General features: G+C 47.5%; 2 protein-coding genes across 5 annotated transcripts in view; both read right to left on the bottom strand.

Moving 5' to 3' along the window:
- Positions 1 to 1,406: 1,406 nt before the first annotated feature.
- On the bottom strand, positions 1,407 to 8,894 carry ZDHHC23 (zDHHC palmitoyltransferase 23). Of its 4 annotated transcripts, XM_074808245.1 has the most exons (5): positions 8,705 to 8,894; positions 8,349 to 8,454; positions 7,753 to 8,141; positions 6,927 to 7,094; positions 1,407 to 6,087 (listed from the first exon to the last, which is right to left on the bottom strand). In XM_074808245.1, the coding sequence occupies exons 1-5, from the start codon at positions 8,809 to 8,811 to the stop codon at positions 5,820 to 5,822; spliced, it is 1,038 nt and encodes a 345-aa protein (XP_074664346.1). In that variant the 5' UTR covers positions 8,812 to 8,894; the 3' UTR covers positions 1,407 to 5,819. The 4 variants fall into 4 exon arrangements, with proteins under 4 accessions (XP_074664346.1, XP_074664327.1, XP_074664355.1 ...); XM_074808226.1 differs by having other exon boundaries at positions 7,753 to 8,454; XM_074808254.1 differs by having other exon boundaries at positions 1,407 to 5,843; positions 7,753 to 8,454.
- Positions 8,895 to 10,142: 1,248 nt separating this feature from the next.
- GRAMD1C (GRAM domain containing 1C) overlaps positions 10,143 to 17,715 on the bottom strand; it is a 54,146-nt gene continuing 46,573 nt past the window's right edge. Inside the window, 6 exon segments of the mRNA XM_074808214.1 lie at positions 10,143 to 10,365; positions 12,016 to 12,121; positions 12,939 to 13,049; positions 13,551 to 13,608; positions 15,141 to 15,320; positions 16,004 to 16,107. Of these exon segments, the coding sequence (XP_074664315.1) occupies positions 10,288 to 10,365; positions 12,016 to 12,121; positions 12,939 to 13,049; positions 13,551 to 13,608; positions 15,141 to 15,320; positions 16,004 to 16,107 (637 nt within the window). The 3' untranslated portion in view covers positions 10,143 to 10,287.

Here is a 17,715-nt window from a genome sequence, read left to right as displayed (position 1 = left end):
AGTGCCTTAATGCTGGTCAGCAGCAGCCCACACTCTCACAGCTCAGGCACACTCCTGCCTGTCAGCTCCTTGCTTTTCTTAGCAAGAGAGGGAGGTGGCTGCACAGCCAGACTTTCCTTCTCCTGCGCAGAGGCGGGGCGGGGAGGATTTTTCACTTTGGTACAAAACAACAGCAAATGCAGAACCCTGAAGTGATTGCAAACTCCTTCTCCCCAACCCCATCCCCTGCCGACACCTGCCCCCCAGAGTTCTTACATGCCTTCCCAAAAACCTTGGCCACAGAAATATCTTCTTCTCAGTAAATCTGTACACCAGTCTCTTCAAAGTCTCCCAGGACCGGCTCAAACTGGATTTGAAACAGTGCCCTAAGTATTAAACAATTTCCTTTGCTCCCCCCAGACAAACAAGACTGTAGATGGGGACAGTTGTTAGCCTGGGAAGGGTCCATGGACCACCCTGATCCACGGTTCCGCCTTTGCAGACCTGTTACTCCTTACGGACACCAGCCGCAGCAGCGCACCTTGGCCTGCCCCAGCACATGAGCTACCACTCCAGGCATGCTCCCGCTGTGCGGGGGCAACGTGGCAAGCAATAAGGAGGAAAAAATAAAAGCTGAGGAGAGACAGCAGTCTCATGTGCCCCCATCAGCAGCACCGGAGTTAACGAGGCTGGTGGCTGCTGCGGTGTCGGAAGTCTGACACCCTTCTGCACACACCACTCTCACCTAACTACAAACCTGGCTTGCTGCTACTGCAAGGTCCTTGTTGTCAGCGAGCGCAAAGTAATCTTCAAAGAGAAAGAGCTGAACAGCAGACAGAAGTGCCACCCAAGCAAATCAAAGCAGAGCTTTGGGAACAAAGGCACCTGTGATTCTACTCATTAAAAATCATCTTGCCTTTCAGCAGATGTCCCAAGATACCAACAGAATCAAAGGCTACATCTCTTCTCACTGTCTGCACAGAGAATATCCACATCATTTCCAAACATGGCTTAGAAGAGGGTTTAAAGAGATCGTTTCTTTTTAGGGTTCTGGATGTATCATGTGGGCAGGTGTAGGAGGGAAAGCAAGACACTGGACAAAAAAAGCTAGGAACCTGATCAGCTACTGATAATGGACTGCTCGTGGGAAGCAAGATCCCGGTTCCAATCCGCACTGCAGGGGAATATCCCTAGTTTCCAGGGTGGTGAGGACTGCCAGCAGGTCTCTGTTTCATCCCAACACCAACAAACCCAAAGGTCAACTTTTGCAGGTCTGGAAGAACACTTGTTTCCCAGCTTCTCCTTAGCCTGTTGCTCCCTTGTTCCCAAGTCCAGCTCACAGCTGAATAGCCATGAGATGATGGCAGCTTTTGGTCATTTGACCTGGCTGAGTGCGCTGGCATAAAATCAACAGGCCACTCCACAGATCATTTCTAATAATTTATTTCAATTCATAATTGCATCCATTTGGAAACACTGAATATGATGCGAAATGGACACAAAACCACACACACCAGTCCTTTCAGCAAAGCTCACAAATATGTTTCACAAAGTTTCTTCCTAAAGCTTAGGGTGAAAAAAAACCAAACAAAACCACCCCATTCTCCAAGGCAGACAGTTCTTCCAGAGCCCATCATTCTTCACATTATCATTAGAGGAGTGCCATAGGGACAAGATCTTGGGAGGCTGAATTCCCACATTTCAGAAAGAACCTCACCTGTCTGCAGAAAGATTTTTGCTGTACGAACATCCTGATAGTGGAACAGAATCCTAGGAAACTGTAGAGTTCTTCACTGAAAGCAATACAGGAAAACACATCCATAATCACACACACTTCCTGCTCTAATGAGGCAACACACATTCATATAGAAGGAAGAAAACAAGCACATTATTAAGACATTAGGCAGTGAGGCAGTATCCATTTTATCTTCAGAATAAATTTTACAGCAAATGGTTTCGTTAAGACACTTGAAAGCAACCTACTTTGAAGAAAAAAAGCACCATCATAGCATGAAGGCTGAAATGTGATTAGGAGTCACAAGCAGTGCCAACTCAGGCTCACCAGTGACTTTTGTCATTCGAGGACAAGTTAAACAGAGGAACAGTTGATGTGGGGACCTGTGACTTGCCTACGACAAAGCACGATGTAAGAAGACACAGTTAAAGAGCGCCAAGCCACCATTTACAGGGTGTATCTAATGGTGCACAGTTGTCAGTACAGTCACCAAACAGCAGGGTGCTGGCGTTTGGACACGGCGGGTTTAACAGTACAACAGCAGCAACATCAGAACCTGGCCCCTTAAGAGTTGCTCCAGGCTGCAGAAGTCCACACTATTTGTGAAACAACAAATGCCTCTTAAAAGGTCAAGGTTAAAGCAGGATAAACTGATTTCCATGTCTGGGTGGAGAAACGTCAAGGCTAGCTATTACCAAAATCCTTCCCTGCTTCTGACCAGCTCTGGGTCCTCTCTTCTGACACAGGGAAAACTGTTCAAGGGCCAGCAGGGTGCTGTTTTCTGCACACAGTTTTACAGGCAGGACACTGGTCCTCGCCTCAAGGCCACGCACACGACCCACAGGTCACCCGTCAAACGCAGCCTGCTCCCACACCTGGGCAGTGTGGATCTAAGCAGCGACTAACACAGTGAGCCTGAGGACTGACTCTTTACGCCCAGATTTTCACATTTTTCTACTAGCGTGGCCAGTAACAAGCTCAGCAAGAGAACACTCAGAAAAGAAATCCTCCTTTAGCGCACAAGAGATCACAACAGTCTGCCCTTGCTATGAGCTCAAAAGGAGCGTTACCCTTCAAAGGCTTCTTGCTAATTCTCAGGGATAGTGAAAGGAGAGCTCCAAAGTATGGAGCATCCGAATTTCCCAACGCTTCTGCCCTTTTAGATCTCCTGTTACTTCATGCTTCCCATCTCCCAAGGCATTCACAAGGTAAATCCTCTCAGGAAACAGCCAGGATGGTAAACAAAAACATGTCCTTAAAGAAAGTCACCACTGCTGTGCAGATTACAGCCACGTAAACTTCCTGTTCACTGGGGAATCAGCACTGCGTTCTCCTCCTAAAACAACCCCTCCTTGCAACCTCAATGTCCTGAATGGTTCCAGTTCCCTCTGGAGTGAGTGCAAAAATAAAATTTACTTCAGCGCTTTACCCTCACTATATTGGGGTGGGCTTGTCCAAGGTATGGAACAGTTACATTAGTCCAAGGTCTGCACCCCAAAGCCCACGCTGCCTGGGAGAACACCACTGAGTCTTGGTGTAAGCAGTTCACATGAAATCTCCGGTGCCAGGGCTCACCAAGAGATAAGGGACAAGGTTACACAGACAGGCAGGCTGCAAAGTAGTAACCAAGCTCTGCCTGTGGGAGAAAGTGAGCACGACAGGGTCAGGCACTGCCAGGGAAATGATCGGTGATCTATTCTGCTCTGCTTTCTCCCAGCCAGGAGTAGCAGGACTCTGAGAAACCGCTTCTCTCAAACCTGTAAACACTCCCAGAGCTTGCTCAGCTCACGGGCGTGTGATTGATTTCTACACGTGTAACTCACAGGACAAAAGAGGTTGGCTACCTCCGCTGCAGGGGTTCGTTTAGCCCAGGAGGTCATTCTGCCTTCATCTTCCCAAGCCCCAGCAGGATGAGATCTGAGATCACAAACCTGCTAGCCCACAGCATCCTTGTCTCAAGGGTTGCCAGGCTCCAGTTCATCTCAGCAGCCACCAAAAAATGTACCATGAAAACATTTACAGACCACTCAACGCAGAGGCGAGGTCTCTGTGTGAATTTAAACTCCTAGGGTCAGGCTCCAAGCTCCAGTCAGAAGGTCACAGAGGAACAGTTGGCACAGTCCAGCTGGGTGCCTTTTTTTCACATTAGGGCCAGGGAAGTGGTCAGAAACCTCTTAGAGTGTTTGGTTAGAGGCAGAAAGAGAGAGCGGTGTCCCCTTTACCTCCTTATAAAGGATTGCACCCTGAAAAGGGGTAAGAGGAAATAAGGAACACTCAGTAACTCTTCCTGCACGGCCCCGTTCCAAGTGCAGCTGCTCCTCAATTATCTGCTGGTTATAGAAAGTGCCGCTTGAGGAAACAGTACAAAGGGGGACACGGTCTTGGCCTTAAACTGGGACACGTAATCAGGAATGCACACAAAGACAGCAGGGACCTCAGGGGACACTCCTCTAACTCTGCCACCTTTTGGCACCACACACCATCCATCCGTTCGTCAGAGGTAACGCACAGTGAATTTGCATCACTCAGCCAAAGTCCCCCAGCCGCCTGCCACGCAAGCAGAGTCGGGGGTAGGTATGGTCTGTGCCCACCGCACACGTATTTAAAAACATCAGTGGCTACGACAAGGCTCTTCCCCCTCCTCCTGCATCTTGGGCCCAACCTGTAACTCATGTGCCATGGTCCCAGCTTTTCCAGCCAGACCTTTCATATTATCGCAGGGCCAAACGCATACACAAAGGGTTTAAAACAAAAAGCAACAAGAAATACCCCATCCACCAAACCCAGAAATCATCACCACCACCAAAACCTCGTGATTTCAGCTGAAGGTCAAGTCCAGGCAAAAACACAGTTGCAGGCTGATGAGGAACAAGTGGCATTCTTGCAGAGAACATTTACCACGTTCATTCGCCTGCCAGTGCAGGTCTTCGATCCCAAAACCAGACAGCTCCAACACATCCCCTCCCTACGTACACAGAGACTAAACTGTTCTTTGGCTTCCTGGCTTGAGAAAACAGATCTACAGTCAGGCAGCTCCACAGTGACTAGGTTGAGAGGAGACAGAATCACTGTTATTAGCAACACAACCTACCAAGTTGCTACCTACCAAAAATGCTGTTAGAATTGTCTACGCTCCCACAGATTGCTTTCTCCTACAGAGGGAGGGAGGAAGGTAGTTCCCATAAATCTACAGTAACATGACAGCACTCCTGTTTTCCCCTCAGAGTCCACTGCTACATGTTGCTTCAAAGCCTTTCCTCCTTGCTTGGTGTATTTACCTGCTGTCTCACATCCCAACCCATAATCGTAGCAGAAAGACTTTGAGCAACATGAGCGAAGCCTTCAAACCAGCACAGTCCCAGCTTGCAGGAAGAACGACGAGATCGAAGAGGACAGTGTCTTCTCAGACAGATGGGGATGGAATAACAACTGTAGGGGTCCAGAGGGCAAAGGGATCTTAAAAGCCCTACAGGAATGTTGCTCACAAAGGCACTTAATACAAGCATGTATACAGCTGGGTGGAATAGAATAGAGAAAAATAAATAAATAAATAAATGCACCAGAGAGGAGGGAGCTGCTCAGTGACTGCCTAGACTCTCTCTTTTAGCCAAAGAGCCTGGCTCCTGCGGCGGTCCATCTGTTATCTGCACAAAAAGTTCACCCTCCTGACATCTCTGAAATGTCACACGTAGGTACGAGCCAGGGATTCCTTCACCTTTGCCAGAACCCACGCACGCTCTGAAGTCCAGTAGCGGGTTCCTCTTGATGCCAGGGTTCACACCTAATGAAAACTCAAGTTCTCAAAACCTTGTGCTCTTCTTCCTGCTGAGCTGAGCTGCACAAAGTTTCCCCACAGCGGAAAAAGGCAGCAGGCTCCTCCTTCTCCAGGTTTGTACATATGGCTTACTGCTTCCTGCATCCTATTGCTGGCTGACAGCACGCGAAGAACCATTCTGCCCAGAAAAGCCTCTGATGTTGTCGGTGACGGGATAGGCAGCCCGTACACCGACTGCGAAGGAAGGGTGTGGGAGGAGGGAGTCTGAGGGGAAGGGGTTGTCCCCCTCCTAAAGAAAGTCAGTCAACGTCATCTGCAGAAAGAGGGGTGTCACACGATGTCTTCAGCAGAGCGCTGTGGAGGAGAAGACCCCAGGCTCAAGAAATGGCCCCAGTTGCATAGGAAACCCCTGTTATACTGGCCAGTGTCTATCACTAACCCACCCAGGAGCCTGCGCCCAGTGTTGTCCCGCAGAGCCAGCCGAGCTTCCCTCTCGGTCACGTTGTAGCTGATGTTCAACAGCTGGATAAGGAGGATGTATCCCATGCCAGCTGTTACAATGGCACAGTACCACACACAGGTGAACGACAGAGCAGAGCTGGCAGCAGGGAAAAAGATGGGAAGGAAGCCATTTAGTTTTGGAGCAGCTGCTTTTGAGTGACTTTCCCTGGTAATCACTATCCTTTCAAATCCCTGTCTACATCTGCCACAGTGATCTCACTTTGCTGCTTTCACCAGATAATCCTTAAAGGCTTTCTCAAAATGAAAGCTTCAGGCCTGACTCAACGAGAGCTTTTAGCGCTACCCGAGCTTCTCTTGCACATTGCTGTCGCGCTCCCTAGCTCTTTACTCTTACTGATGTAAAGGTACTCGGTCCTTATTTAAGGACACAACAATGCTCACACTCGATAGATCACGAAATGGAGCACAGAAGAAGGCGGAGTCACTTGTGCTAGCGTACTCTGCCCGTCAGCGGTAGTGCCAGTCTCTGAACTCATGTCCAAACACTTCTCACCTCCCTCCCCGCCAGACAAGGCGTATTAACAGCCTGTCCTAAACAGAAAACTCAGAGGGACAGTCACTAGATAAACAGTGAGGGATGAGAGGGAGAGACAGATTCCAGACTGTCAGACTGTTACCTGCATCTGGGGGCAAAGATATTTAAGGGTGTATCTCTACAGGGCACAGTAAAGCCTTCAAATCCCAGCTCTTCCAACAACTTTTTCCAAATAAATGGTGAGCTCTCTCCGAGTCTCAGGCTCCCCACCTTGGCAAAAGCAGTGACGCATCCCTGCTTTCCAGAGCTTATTAGGGAGCACTTTTCAGTCAGGTTTGATGGCCAACAGCGCTGGCCTAGAGCACAGAACGAGGAAGAGGAGCTAAGCTGCCTGACCGAGCCCGTTCCCACCCCAGCTCTCTCCCAGACAGACGTCTCACCTGTAGTCAGAGTAGGCCCCGGGGCAGTAGAACAGCGCCACAAATGGAGTTCGGCCCCTACAGACGGTGTGTAGGGTCAGCGTAATCCCATACACAGAGGTGAGCATGAAGAAGGAGAGTGCAAGGATGAACGCTTGGTGGTTCTGCTCCCCTACGCAGCTGTTAATCCTCCAAAAGGAAAAAAGAGATTATTTTGCTTAAAAAGATAAGAAACCAGCTTCTCTTTCCTCCTCCCTCCCCCACCTGTCAGAAAACCTAATTTCCAAGTTGCTTCTATACAACACAGGCTAAGAGCTTTGAAACAGTTCAGAGAAGCTTTTTATAGAAAAGTTACAGGCACAAGTCAATAGACCAGTAGGGTATCGGTGGTGGACTGTTTGCCTCAAACTTTTGGCAAGTGTCGTATCCTTTGCTGAGACACGTCTATAACCTACTGCTCCTTGGTTCCATTCACACAGGCAGGTATGGGTTCCCTTCCCCAGGAGAGCACTAACGCGAGTTAACTGCAGGAGTGGTAGTGCTCCACAGACCACGTCTTAAGAAAAATTAAAAAAAAACCCCAACCCAGATGAAAACCAGTAGAGAACCAAAGGCAGTTCTGAAGGATGCTATAGAAGTTACCAGCTATCAGGTCAACCCGCTTAAATTAAATTATTCTTTAAAATGGTAAATTTGTATTTGCTATTTTAAAGAACGTTACCAGGTCTTGCACATAACAAAAGCAACCCCATTTGAGAGGGACTGTAAAAAAAAGGAGCTAACTTTAAAAGGGGAGAGGGGAGCCAGAGTGAGAACACACACGTAGCCTCCGCAGTACGAGACCTACCAGACACAGTGATGGTCCAGTCTCCTTACACACCTGCCACAAAGCCGGCAGTGCCCTGCTCGGGCCGGTCTGACCAGCTGGCATTTCATGCACCAGTCCTTTTTCACGCCTTCCGGCTCCTCCGCTGACACCCTGGAATAGCCTTTGGTCTCCCCATTCACAGCCCGGCTGCCGGCGGCTCCCGATGGGGTGACGCCGTGGAGCCCGTTGGAGCTCCCTCTAACACCCTTGTTGGGCAAACCCCGTTGAGATGACTTCTCGTCGCTTGCTGGGATGGGAAGGTAGCCGGGGTCTTTCTTGGCTCGAGACAGGGCTGCCAGCATCAGAACTAACCCGCCCGTGAGAGCGACCACCTGGGAATGCCCCACGTGTCCTCGGGGAACCACCTCCTGGAGAAACACATAGTACATGTAGCCCAAGGAGAAGAGCCCCAGGCTCAAGAAGAAGAGAGTCCGCTCCTTCCTCCTGTGGGTGAGGTAGTAATACCACAGCACGACCACGGGCAGAGAGGTCAAGATAACGAGCCCCAGCAGGAAGTGCAGAGCCGCGACGTGGAGAAAGACCGGCAGCAGAACGAGGGGCGGCACGAGGCTGACCTTGATCTTCACGGCCCCCGCGAACCAAGGGACCCGCACCCGGTCCGCGACGGTGTCGGCGATTCTTTCCAGAGCTCCCGGCGGCAGGGATTTGCACGTCAGCCACCTGTTAGGGCGGGAAGCGGAGCCGCCGGCTCGCAGGCGGGCACCCACCCGGGGCCCTTCCCCTGCCCCCGTCCCGCTCCCGCAGCCTCGCCCGCCTCTCTCCCGGCAAGTTTCCCCGCGAAGAAGCGGCGCTCAGCTCCCCTCCCCTCAGGGCGGCAGCCCGGCGACCGGCTGCCCGCGGGGGATCCCCAGAGCCCCTCTGCGGAGCCGCCTCTGGGAAGGGGGTCCCGGCGGCGTCCCGGCGCCGTTACCTCTCGCAGCCCTCGTCCAGGTCCTCGCAGTCGCAACAACACGCCGCCAGGTGGTTCCTCTCGCCTCTCCGGTCCACGTACTCGCAGCAGCAGAGCGGCTCCTCCATCGCCGCGCTCCCTCAGACGCCGCCGCCGCCGCCGCCGCCGCCGCCGGGCCGGGGCCGGGGCCGCGGCTCGCGCCGCCGCTGCAGCCGCCCCGCCCCTCCCTCAGCCGCAGGTGCCTCGCGCCCGCCACCGCCTCCTCCACAGAGGCCCCGCCCCCTTCGGCGGAGCCCGGCCGCCATTGGCCGCCCGCGCCCCCGGCGTCGCCCCGGCGCGGAGGTGTGAGGGGAGGGGGGGGGGGGACCCCTCCCGCCGGCCCCGGCCCATCCACCTGACGGGCGAACGGCCCAATGACGGCCCGGGAGGGGCGGGGCTGCCCGTGACGCCGTGGCACCTGGCTTAAAGGGGCAGCGCAACAGGTGGCGGGGGGCACCGCGGGGTGCCGCCGCCGGGGAGCGGCCCCGGCCCAGCCCCGCCTTCCCCCCCTGCAGACAGGGGGCTCCACACTGATCATCTTTGCTGCTCCCCGGGCTTGGACTGGCACAGCTGGGAGAGTTTCCCACCACCCATGTTTTAGTCAACCCCACGGAGGGTCTCGCCCCAGCCCCCCCCTCCCCGCATTTTGGGACTCGAGCACCCACACACGCACCCCAAACCCCCCCCGGGGCTGCAGACTGAGGAGCTCAGCTGTTTGCTTGGACAGACCGAGCACCCCACCATCCACGATCTGCACCCGTAGGGACACTGCCATTCCCCTTACTTTTAAATTTCTATTTTCATCTTCCTTCTCTCCACCTGCTTCGAAAAAAAAAAAAAAAAGCTTGAAGCCAGAAGAAAAGGTGTTTCATCATCAGTGGGCACACCGTGCTAAAGAACTGAAGAGCAGCCCTTGATGGAGGGAAAATACCGAGGGCTGAAATTTCTCAGGGAGAGCTAAAAACATATGGCAGAAGGCAGACTGCCAAAGCTCACAGTATGCAAGAGATTTAGCAAAGAGGTATCAAGCATCTTCCTGTTTAGTTAATTAATCTTAAAAATATTCATCCTTAAAGATGGTGAGTTGTTTTACAAGGTCTCCATGACTAAAAAAAAGCATATAAAGATCCTGTGGCTGTGAAACCACTACCTGTTCTTTTTCTCCAAAACACTCTCCACAGACAGTCATTTTTTAAGTTGACATAAAAAGCTGCCATTTCATTAAAAGACAAGCCCAGCTCTCTGCTGCGGGTGTTCCCCCCTCCTCCGAAGTCTGCAGATCCGTTCACCAGCAGTACAACTGTCCTCACTCACTCACCATGGGATTCGAGAGCTCTGCACTGTTTGCAAGTGAGACTCCCCAGGACACAGGGCTGGCAGGAGAGAAAGATGGCCAGGCTACAGGAATGCAGAACCCAACTTACTCCTTCCAGAAACCTTTATTCCGTGCAGCTTTTGAGCCAAATAGCAACGAGTCCAAAGGTGACAGTTACAATCCCTACCCCACAAGTCCTCACACACATATCTGTTCTTCCGACGTCTTGAACAGAAAGCTGATGTGGGTATTAACTCTCAGTCTTGCTGCTCTGTGTCCTGTTCAAGTGGTCAAAGCTTCTTTGGAGCATGGAAAGGGAGATCTTTAGCTGTGAAGATACAACCATCACACCCCATCAATTACTTAAGTTAGTCCTCCGCATGGTTGAGCGATATCAGGGAAATAATGTCTCCCTCCTCCTTCTCTTTTCAAGATTTCATGCAATTTCCTCCTCTCTGTTTCTATAAACAGTTGCCTTACTGTGCTGTCCTAACAGCTGTACAGTTTATAATTACTAACAGTCCAGTATGATAAAGTCTTAACACCTCGCCAGACGTTAGCGTGGAAGAGAAGCCATCCCACTCATTTTTACTCACAGTTAACGCTCGTAGCAAATACTCCAAGGAACATGGCAGCAAAGCATGAATTTTCTTTTAATACCTCGCCCTCCCAACGCATTTGGGTGCACAAAACGCGTTTAGGTTATTAACAACCCTCAGAAAACACAAGGTAATAGGCACTAAGGTGTGTCACGACTTCCAGACAAAAGTGTTATTTGGGATGAAAAAGGTAGTTGAATCCTCAACTTTCTTTAAAAAAAAAAAAAAAAAGGGGTTTTTTTTGTGTTTTGGGGTGGGGTTTTTTGGGTTTTTTTGTTTTGTTTTGTTTTTTTACATTCTGTGTTCCAAAAGCAGTTTAGCACTTCAGAATTAGGAACTGTTTGGGTAGTAAGCAGAGAAAATGAAAATGGCATGGAAAACAGAAAATTAATTTCTACAGTGAAATTTCCAGCACTCGGCAGCTTTTTCGAGTTGTGATCAAAATGGTTAATAGATTTATAGCAATTTTGTGTGCAGAGACACCTCTGAACAGGGAGTATAAAAAAAATGGCTTCTTCTACCCTCCTTTAGTGCGTGGGAGAACACAGAGCAAACTGGTGATGGATAGAGGTACATGTGAACTCCCCCACAGCTTTCCTAATCTAATAATTTCTTCTGTCATATTTTAAAATTTAATAGAAGAACTTAAAATCAGAACATTCATAGGTTATAAGTAAAAAACAAAATATGAATTTACTGTCCTTCACTTACTGAGTTGAAATTTCAGCCTAAGGGTTTACCAGTCCTGGACTTCAGGATCAGAGACACACAACAGCATTCAACAACTTCATTTTTTACACAGTGTTTGTAGTATGTAAGAGCCTGGAAGTGTAAATTCCTGAGGAGGAGGATTAGCACCATAGCTATGGAGCCTCTCAGAAACATACGGTCTGTAGATTTTATTTCTTTTTCACTGGAGATTAGGTGGCCCACTGATACCAAGGCTAAGCTCTCGCCAATATCTAGAAGGGTAGTGAGGAGCAAAAGCCAGGATAAACCTGAATGAAAAACCCCCATAATGAGGTGGGTAAATACTTAATATTATGCTTTGAGTCTTCTTAGAAATGAGGATCTGTTTCGAATTACTCCAGTCTTTGCTTTGTCATGATTCAGATTTGCATCAACATATCTCATCAATACAGGTACTTGACAGGTTTAACCACAGTTGACATGAATCTTAGTCCAAAAAACCCAATCCCAATCCAAAACATGAGAAACATGAGCATTGCCTGCGTACCAAATTCAAGATCAAGAGATCAAAGAGTTATGAAAATTTCTGTTAGCACCAGAAGACATCAGACAGAAACTATGATGGCATACGAGAGAAAACTGGAGTTGTTGAGAAACAAGAATATCACCAGGAAGACTGGCAGACCTACCTGCTCAAGCATTTCAATTGAGTCTCTCAGAACTCCCTTCACATGTTTAACCTGTTCCTTATCATATTGAGGGATCTCCTCTTTTGATACCATTTCTGGGGATAGGCTGAAAGAGATTGTGATTCCATCAGAAACACAAAACGAGCACCTCCGTGCCTTTCTAAAAGCAACTGCTCTTTGCCACCATTGCTCTGCCATTGCTAAGAGCATCCTTTCCCAAAAGCCACGTAAAAAGCCACCTGCATTTGAATTTCAATCCCTGTTGGCTTGAAAGATACTGCCTCAGACCTTTGTAGACAACGGCCACCAAGAACAAATGCGCTCGCATTATGTCTACAAATGTCAGTTCTCACATTTTAGAGGGGAAGATCTTTCTTATGAAGAAAGTTACCGCACCACTTCCATACCCAAGATCAGGTTACGGGTTTTAACTTGTTGCTGACACTGCATTCAAGAGAGGAAGCAACATCTGAGCCTCTCCCATGTGTCTGAATACAAAAGGTACCTAACACAGAAGTTTGAGGGGGAGAGGAGATTTAGCAGGAGACTCACAGAAAGAGGCTAAAAAGCTAAATGAATCTTTAACATTACATTTGAGATCATGCTGGTTCACACAGGATGAAGCGAACACTTTGGTTCTGTGATCAGCACTATGATATTCACAGAAGATGAGTCACAGCAGGGTGATAAATGCAAGCTAAGGTTAACACTCCCCCAAAAAACAGCTTGTCAAAGGAGAAATTTATTACTACAAGATGCAGTCAGACATGTCACTGGATACCAACACAGACCACAGAAGAGCAGCAAACCCCAGCAGCTTTTGAAAACTTAGCACCGAGTTTCAGTGTTCAAAATTTATTTCTTTAGATCAGATTCACATAAGCTGAGGAAGAAAGAAATGAAAGATTGTAAATTCAACTTACTTCAAAGAGCTTTCTTCCTGAAGCTGGACATGATAGAGGGACTGAGCTGCATGCTCTATCTTTGACAGTTTGAGAAACAGTGTTATATTCAGTAAGACCAAGAGTAGCAAACTGTAGAGAGAAGAAACAAAAACCAAGTCCCATAACAATTTCAATTGCAATGCTTCCGAGACACAATCTGGGCCAAAAGCAGCTAAGAGAATCCTTGTAGGAGAAAAAAGGTGCAGGACAGCGCTATGCTGAAAATAAAGATCTATCCAAACAATTCTTGGCAGTTAGCATTAAGCTGTGTAAGAGCAACCAATAGGAATGACAACAGTGTCTCCTCTCGGAACTTTTAAAACTAGGAATAAGTACATTCTAGACTTTTTTTTAATAGGATCAGACCTAAGTAAACCTGCAAGGTAGACTAGTTCAGCAAGTCAACATTTTCATTCTGTGAGTCGCTTCTTAAGTCAATCCATTCCCCTCCTATACCTGAGTGCTCCATTCAACTTGTGTCAGAACCTTATCATGCTACATGCAATGTTAACATGCAAGTGAGGTACAAATACAAATAAAGACCAAGATGAGCTTGAGTCAAGACACATTTTAATGCAAGTGAGTACTTACAAGACACTCATTGCTACAATGATGGTGGTGGTCCTACTTACAGCATCTCTTTTCCTTCCTATAGGGCATGGAAGAGAAGGAGGTTAAAAAGTACTGAAGAACATTCCTAAATGATGCTTGCAGATATATGTCAGTGCCCAGCATTTCACACAGAATAGCTCGACAGCTTCTAATGGAAAAAAATAACAGATCATGTGGGTGCACAGAATCATCTCCAACATTCCCCAAGGCTTTTCTGCAGTCATCTCCGACAAGCCAGCTGGACAGTCAGGCTCTTCCACCAGGAGCACGATTCCCCCTACCCAAGGATGCTGAGGAGAACGCAGCGCTGGGCTATGTTCACGTGAAACCCAGATAACTTGAGAAGGCTACAGTCCATTCGTTACTAACACTCATTAGGCACATACGCTGCTAGTCACCATGAGCAGAGACGGGCTGCACAGTGGCTCTCTGCTTTTTCTCCTGCCCACGTTAGTCTTTCTGACAACCAGTGTCAAATCAAGTTCTCCTGTAACTTGTCCCATCCTTACTGGCTCGATTCATATATTGGCCTGAAGACAGCCTTTCGAAAGAGCATCTGCTAGTTGTCAGGCAACAGGGATCAGACACAAGTGAGGGAGAGGAAGTGTGCATGTCCTCTCCAAACTGAGCAGCAATCACCCATGACTGTGGGCAGGCTGGTCTTTAAATACAATTACCTGTTCTCCTAAAACAATTCCTTACATTTGCATTTCCTGCTCTGGACAAAGGGCATACATGAAAGCTGTAGTGTATACTGAGACAGACACACTCACTAGAAAAGGTGGAGCAGCAGTAGCAAAGGTAAGTAATCAGGAAGTAATCTCAGTTTGGTAAAGAGTCCATTACACATGCTGTTGATCCAAACATTCTCTCAGTGCTGTACTCAGTGTTGTCTCCCCCTTTAGGAAAGGGCACTTGTTCTTATTTCTCTGTTTACAATTCAACTGGTGTCATGAAATCCACCATTCTCTGGCACACATTAGTGCACAGATGTTCCTCCCCTCTGCAGGTGTAGCTGATATTGTATATGCTAGTGTCCTGGGGGCAGTGAAACTGCAAGAAATGCTTCAGAATGCAGAAATTACAGAAGCAGGTGGGAAATAGACTCCTTAACATAAAAAGAAAAAAAAAATAGAGATGACAGGGCCAAGAGGTGAGTGAGAGGGGAGTGACAAAGTTTAATCAACTCATTAATTGGGTGTGCAGTTATTTGAAGAAATAAAGCAATTTTTCAGCAACTTTAGAGAAGTCAGGTTAAATTTCTTTCTGATCCCATCTCATTTGCAATCCTATGCAGGTACAGTGCAGCATTTTAGGTTTTGGTTGGTTTTTGTTTGTTTTAACAACAGAAGGCGAGACTAAGTTTGATTTCATGAGATACTCATCATGAAAGTGACTACGGATGCCCCTAATCTTCTGTTTTATGCAAGCTTGAACAAACTAAAGCATTTGCTATCAAACCAATTAGATAAAGACAATGAGAGTAACATACACGCAAGTGTTACTCTTGTACTAGTTGAGCTTTCTTGACCACACCTTTTGGAAAACACGTGATATAAAAACTCCTACCTATTATGCTGCCCTGGGACTCTATTCCCATGTCACCAGAGGAGTGTTGGGAAGAGCGTTTGGGAAGTGATTCTGTCAGACTCCGGTGTAAAGTGCGTCGTCTTCGTCTCAGGGCAACTAATTTTCCAGAGTCTTCTATAGACTGATTAATTGCATATTCCTCCATTAGGAGATCTGATTCTGCAGTGGGAAAAATAAGGTTACTGAACTTTCAAAAGGAAAGCTGAAAAGCCTGGCACTGAAGACTTAAATTGTGAAGTGTGGAGGGTGGCAGCGAGAGGAGTAAATGAACTTAAAGCAGGTAATTGACATTACCTACACCTTGACCTGTACTACCTGTCCTGTTTGCTAGAGGGCACTTAGCACACTTTTCAGATATGGTGTACACTCAGCCTACGCAGGATTGTTTAATGATAGTTAGACAGCAGTTGGAAGAGCACTTCAAGACACTGTTAGACTGAGACTAGGAATTGTGTTAAGACTGTGAGCCTGCAGCCGTGGCTGGCCAGGCTGTTAACAGACATAGCCAAGGAGCCTGCCAAGTGCCACTGCTTCTCATACCCACAAGTCAAGGAAATACTTGAGAGGGGCACATGCAGTTGAGAGTAACAGTTTTCCTGCTGCTCCTCCTGTTTCCTTCAGAAAGCAATTGACATAAGAGCTCCATTAGCACTAAGCTACGGGGCTTCTTCTACACCCTGGAATTAGCAGATATAGTGATGACAGGAACTTCTGACTCTGAGATTTCCTTTGGCGTTTCCTTCTTCTCAAACAATTCTTTAAGAAGTCAAGTTTGACGGACATGAAAACATACGTAGGAAAGGTAGCCACCTTACTCCGGGACAAGGAAGAAAATGCCTCACCAAGTTGTTTGAAGTTTTCCTGTATTCCTCCCCAGGTATTCTTCTCAATTACAGACTTGACAAGGCCCCAAGGCTGTTTCTTGTACTTCACTTCTGCAGAAACCCTAATAAAGAGAATGCAATAGTGAAAGAGCGCTCTTCTAGGTAGCGCAGCGATAGCAGAAATCTCTAGGCCTCTATCTTATGTCCATAATCTGAAATATCAACTGGAACTGCCCTGGATTTCCACCTGGGCATCACATACACTGAAGCAAGGCAAGAGACAGACAGTAACAAATGCAACATATCTAGCTAAAGCCTCAGGAGATCTGAATGTTCAAGTTATGGGAAACATTTTGAAGTGTTTTCCTGCAGATTCAAGCTAGCAGAGAATTCCTCTCTACTGAAGCGTTCTCATTTTAACATACAGTTAAAATAGGCTTCAGGCTTTCAGATCCTAAAGTCCTGCTTTTTCCTCCGTATGTGTACACATGATGTATTATATTACATGGGGACTGCAGTAGCAGCAGGTGACAGTCATTATCACCACTCACACACCAAGTGCTCAGATCCTACCCTGAGTAGACAGAAATTAAAGTATCTTTCTGTGAGCATGACAGAGGGGAAGTGACATTCCTGCCTTGCATTCCCCAGGTCAAGCTAATCAATAATGCTTCCAGAATCGAAATGAATTGGAGCAAAATCCTTCAGAGTGGTGCTTCTAACAACTGAATGAGTTCCAAAACTCTTCATAAAGGACAAAAGGATAAGCCTGTGGTTTTGATTTAAGTCAAGAGCACTGACTGTCCCAGAACATATGTTTTCAAATAATCATCCAAATCAATGCAAGCCTGTGTTTCTAGTCTAACAAAACAGCATCTTTCAGAGTTTTTGAGCCATTTTAATGCAGTATAATAAAGCCAGCTGTAACACCACCATGCACCTTCTGTTCTATACATGCATGCTCTGCGCACCATAATGAAACCTAGGTTTTTGCTCTTACCCTAGGGTTGCCATGTGTCTCATAAAACAAATATAGCCCTTGAAGAGGAAGAATGACTCACTCAAAAAATCATCCAGAACAGTTGTGCAAGAACCTTTCTTCCCTTCTCCTCCCAGTAGAGAGGGAGCCTTCAGCACTTTTATAGCCTGAGATAAGGTAGAATAAAATCCAGGCTTGCTTACCTTTCCTGGGTACTGATGAAGTTTGAGATAAAAGATCTTCTAAAGACAGCACAAAAACTACCAAGGGTTACATAGTCAGAAAGTCACACAAATGCACTGAACATGGAACTTGATCACTGCAGACATTTGCAACAAATAGGAGAGGAAAGGCAAGTGCCTTTTAAGACTCCCCTATCTAGGTAGAATTTCATAATGAAGTCTGACTTGCTTGAGTACCCTCCCTGCAAAAGTAGGTACATTCCAGCTTCCCTGCACCTTCCTGTGAAACCATCCTCCTCTGCAGACCCTTAGCAAGGATATCTGGTAAACTCAGTAATAAGACATCTCAGGTAGTTCCAATTTATCCCACTCACCCAGCTGCACTTGAAAACTCAAGACTGGTCAGAACTCAGTTCAGTCTTGGAGATGAGTTCTGTACCTCACAGAGTCAACGTTTCTCAATGAATTAATGAGATCCAAATACAGCATACATGTGACAAGAAATAAACCAAGCTTATTTTTCGGAAGAGATCCCCAACTTTAAGAGAAGCTGACCTCCATGCTGTTGG

This window comes from Strix aluco, chromosome 2 (assembly GCF_031877795.1).
Source record: "Strix aluco isolate bStrAlu1 chromosome 2, bStrAlu1.hap1, whole genome shotgun sequence".
Classification (NCBI taxonomy): Eukaryota; Metazoa; Chordata; class Aves; order Strigiformes; family Strigidae; genus Strix; species Strix aluco.
The sequence above is the reverse complement of the archived record's forward strand: the minus strand, read 5'-3'. Positions and strand labels throughout refer to the sequence as shown.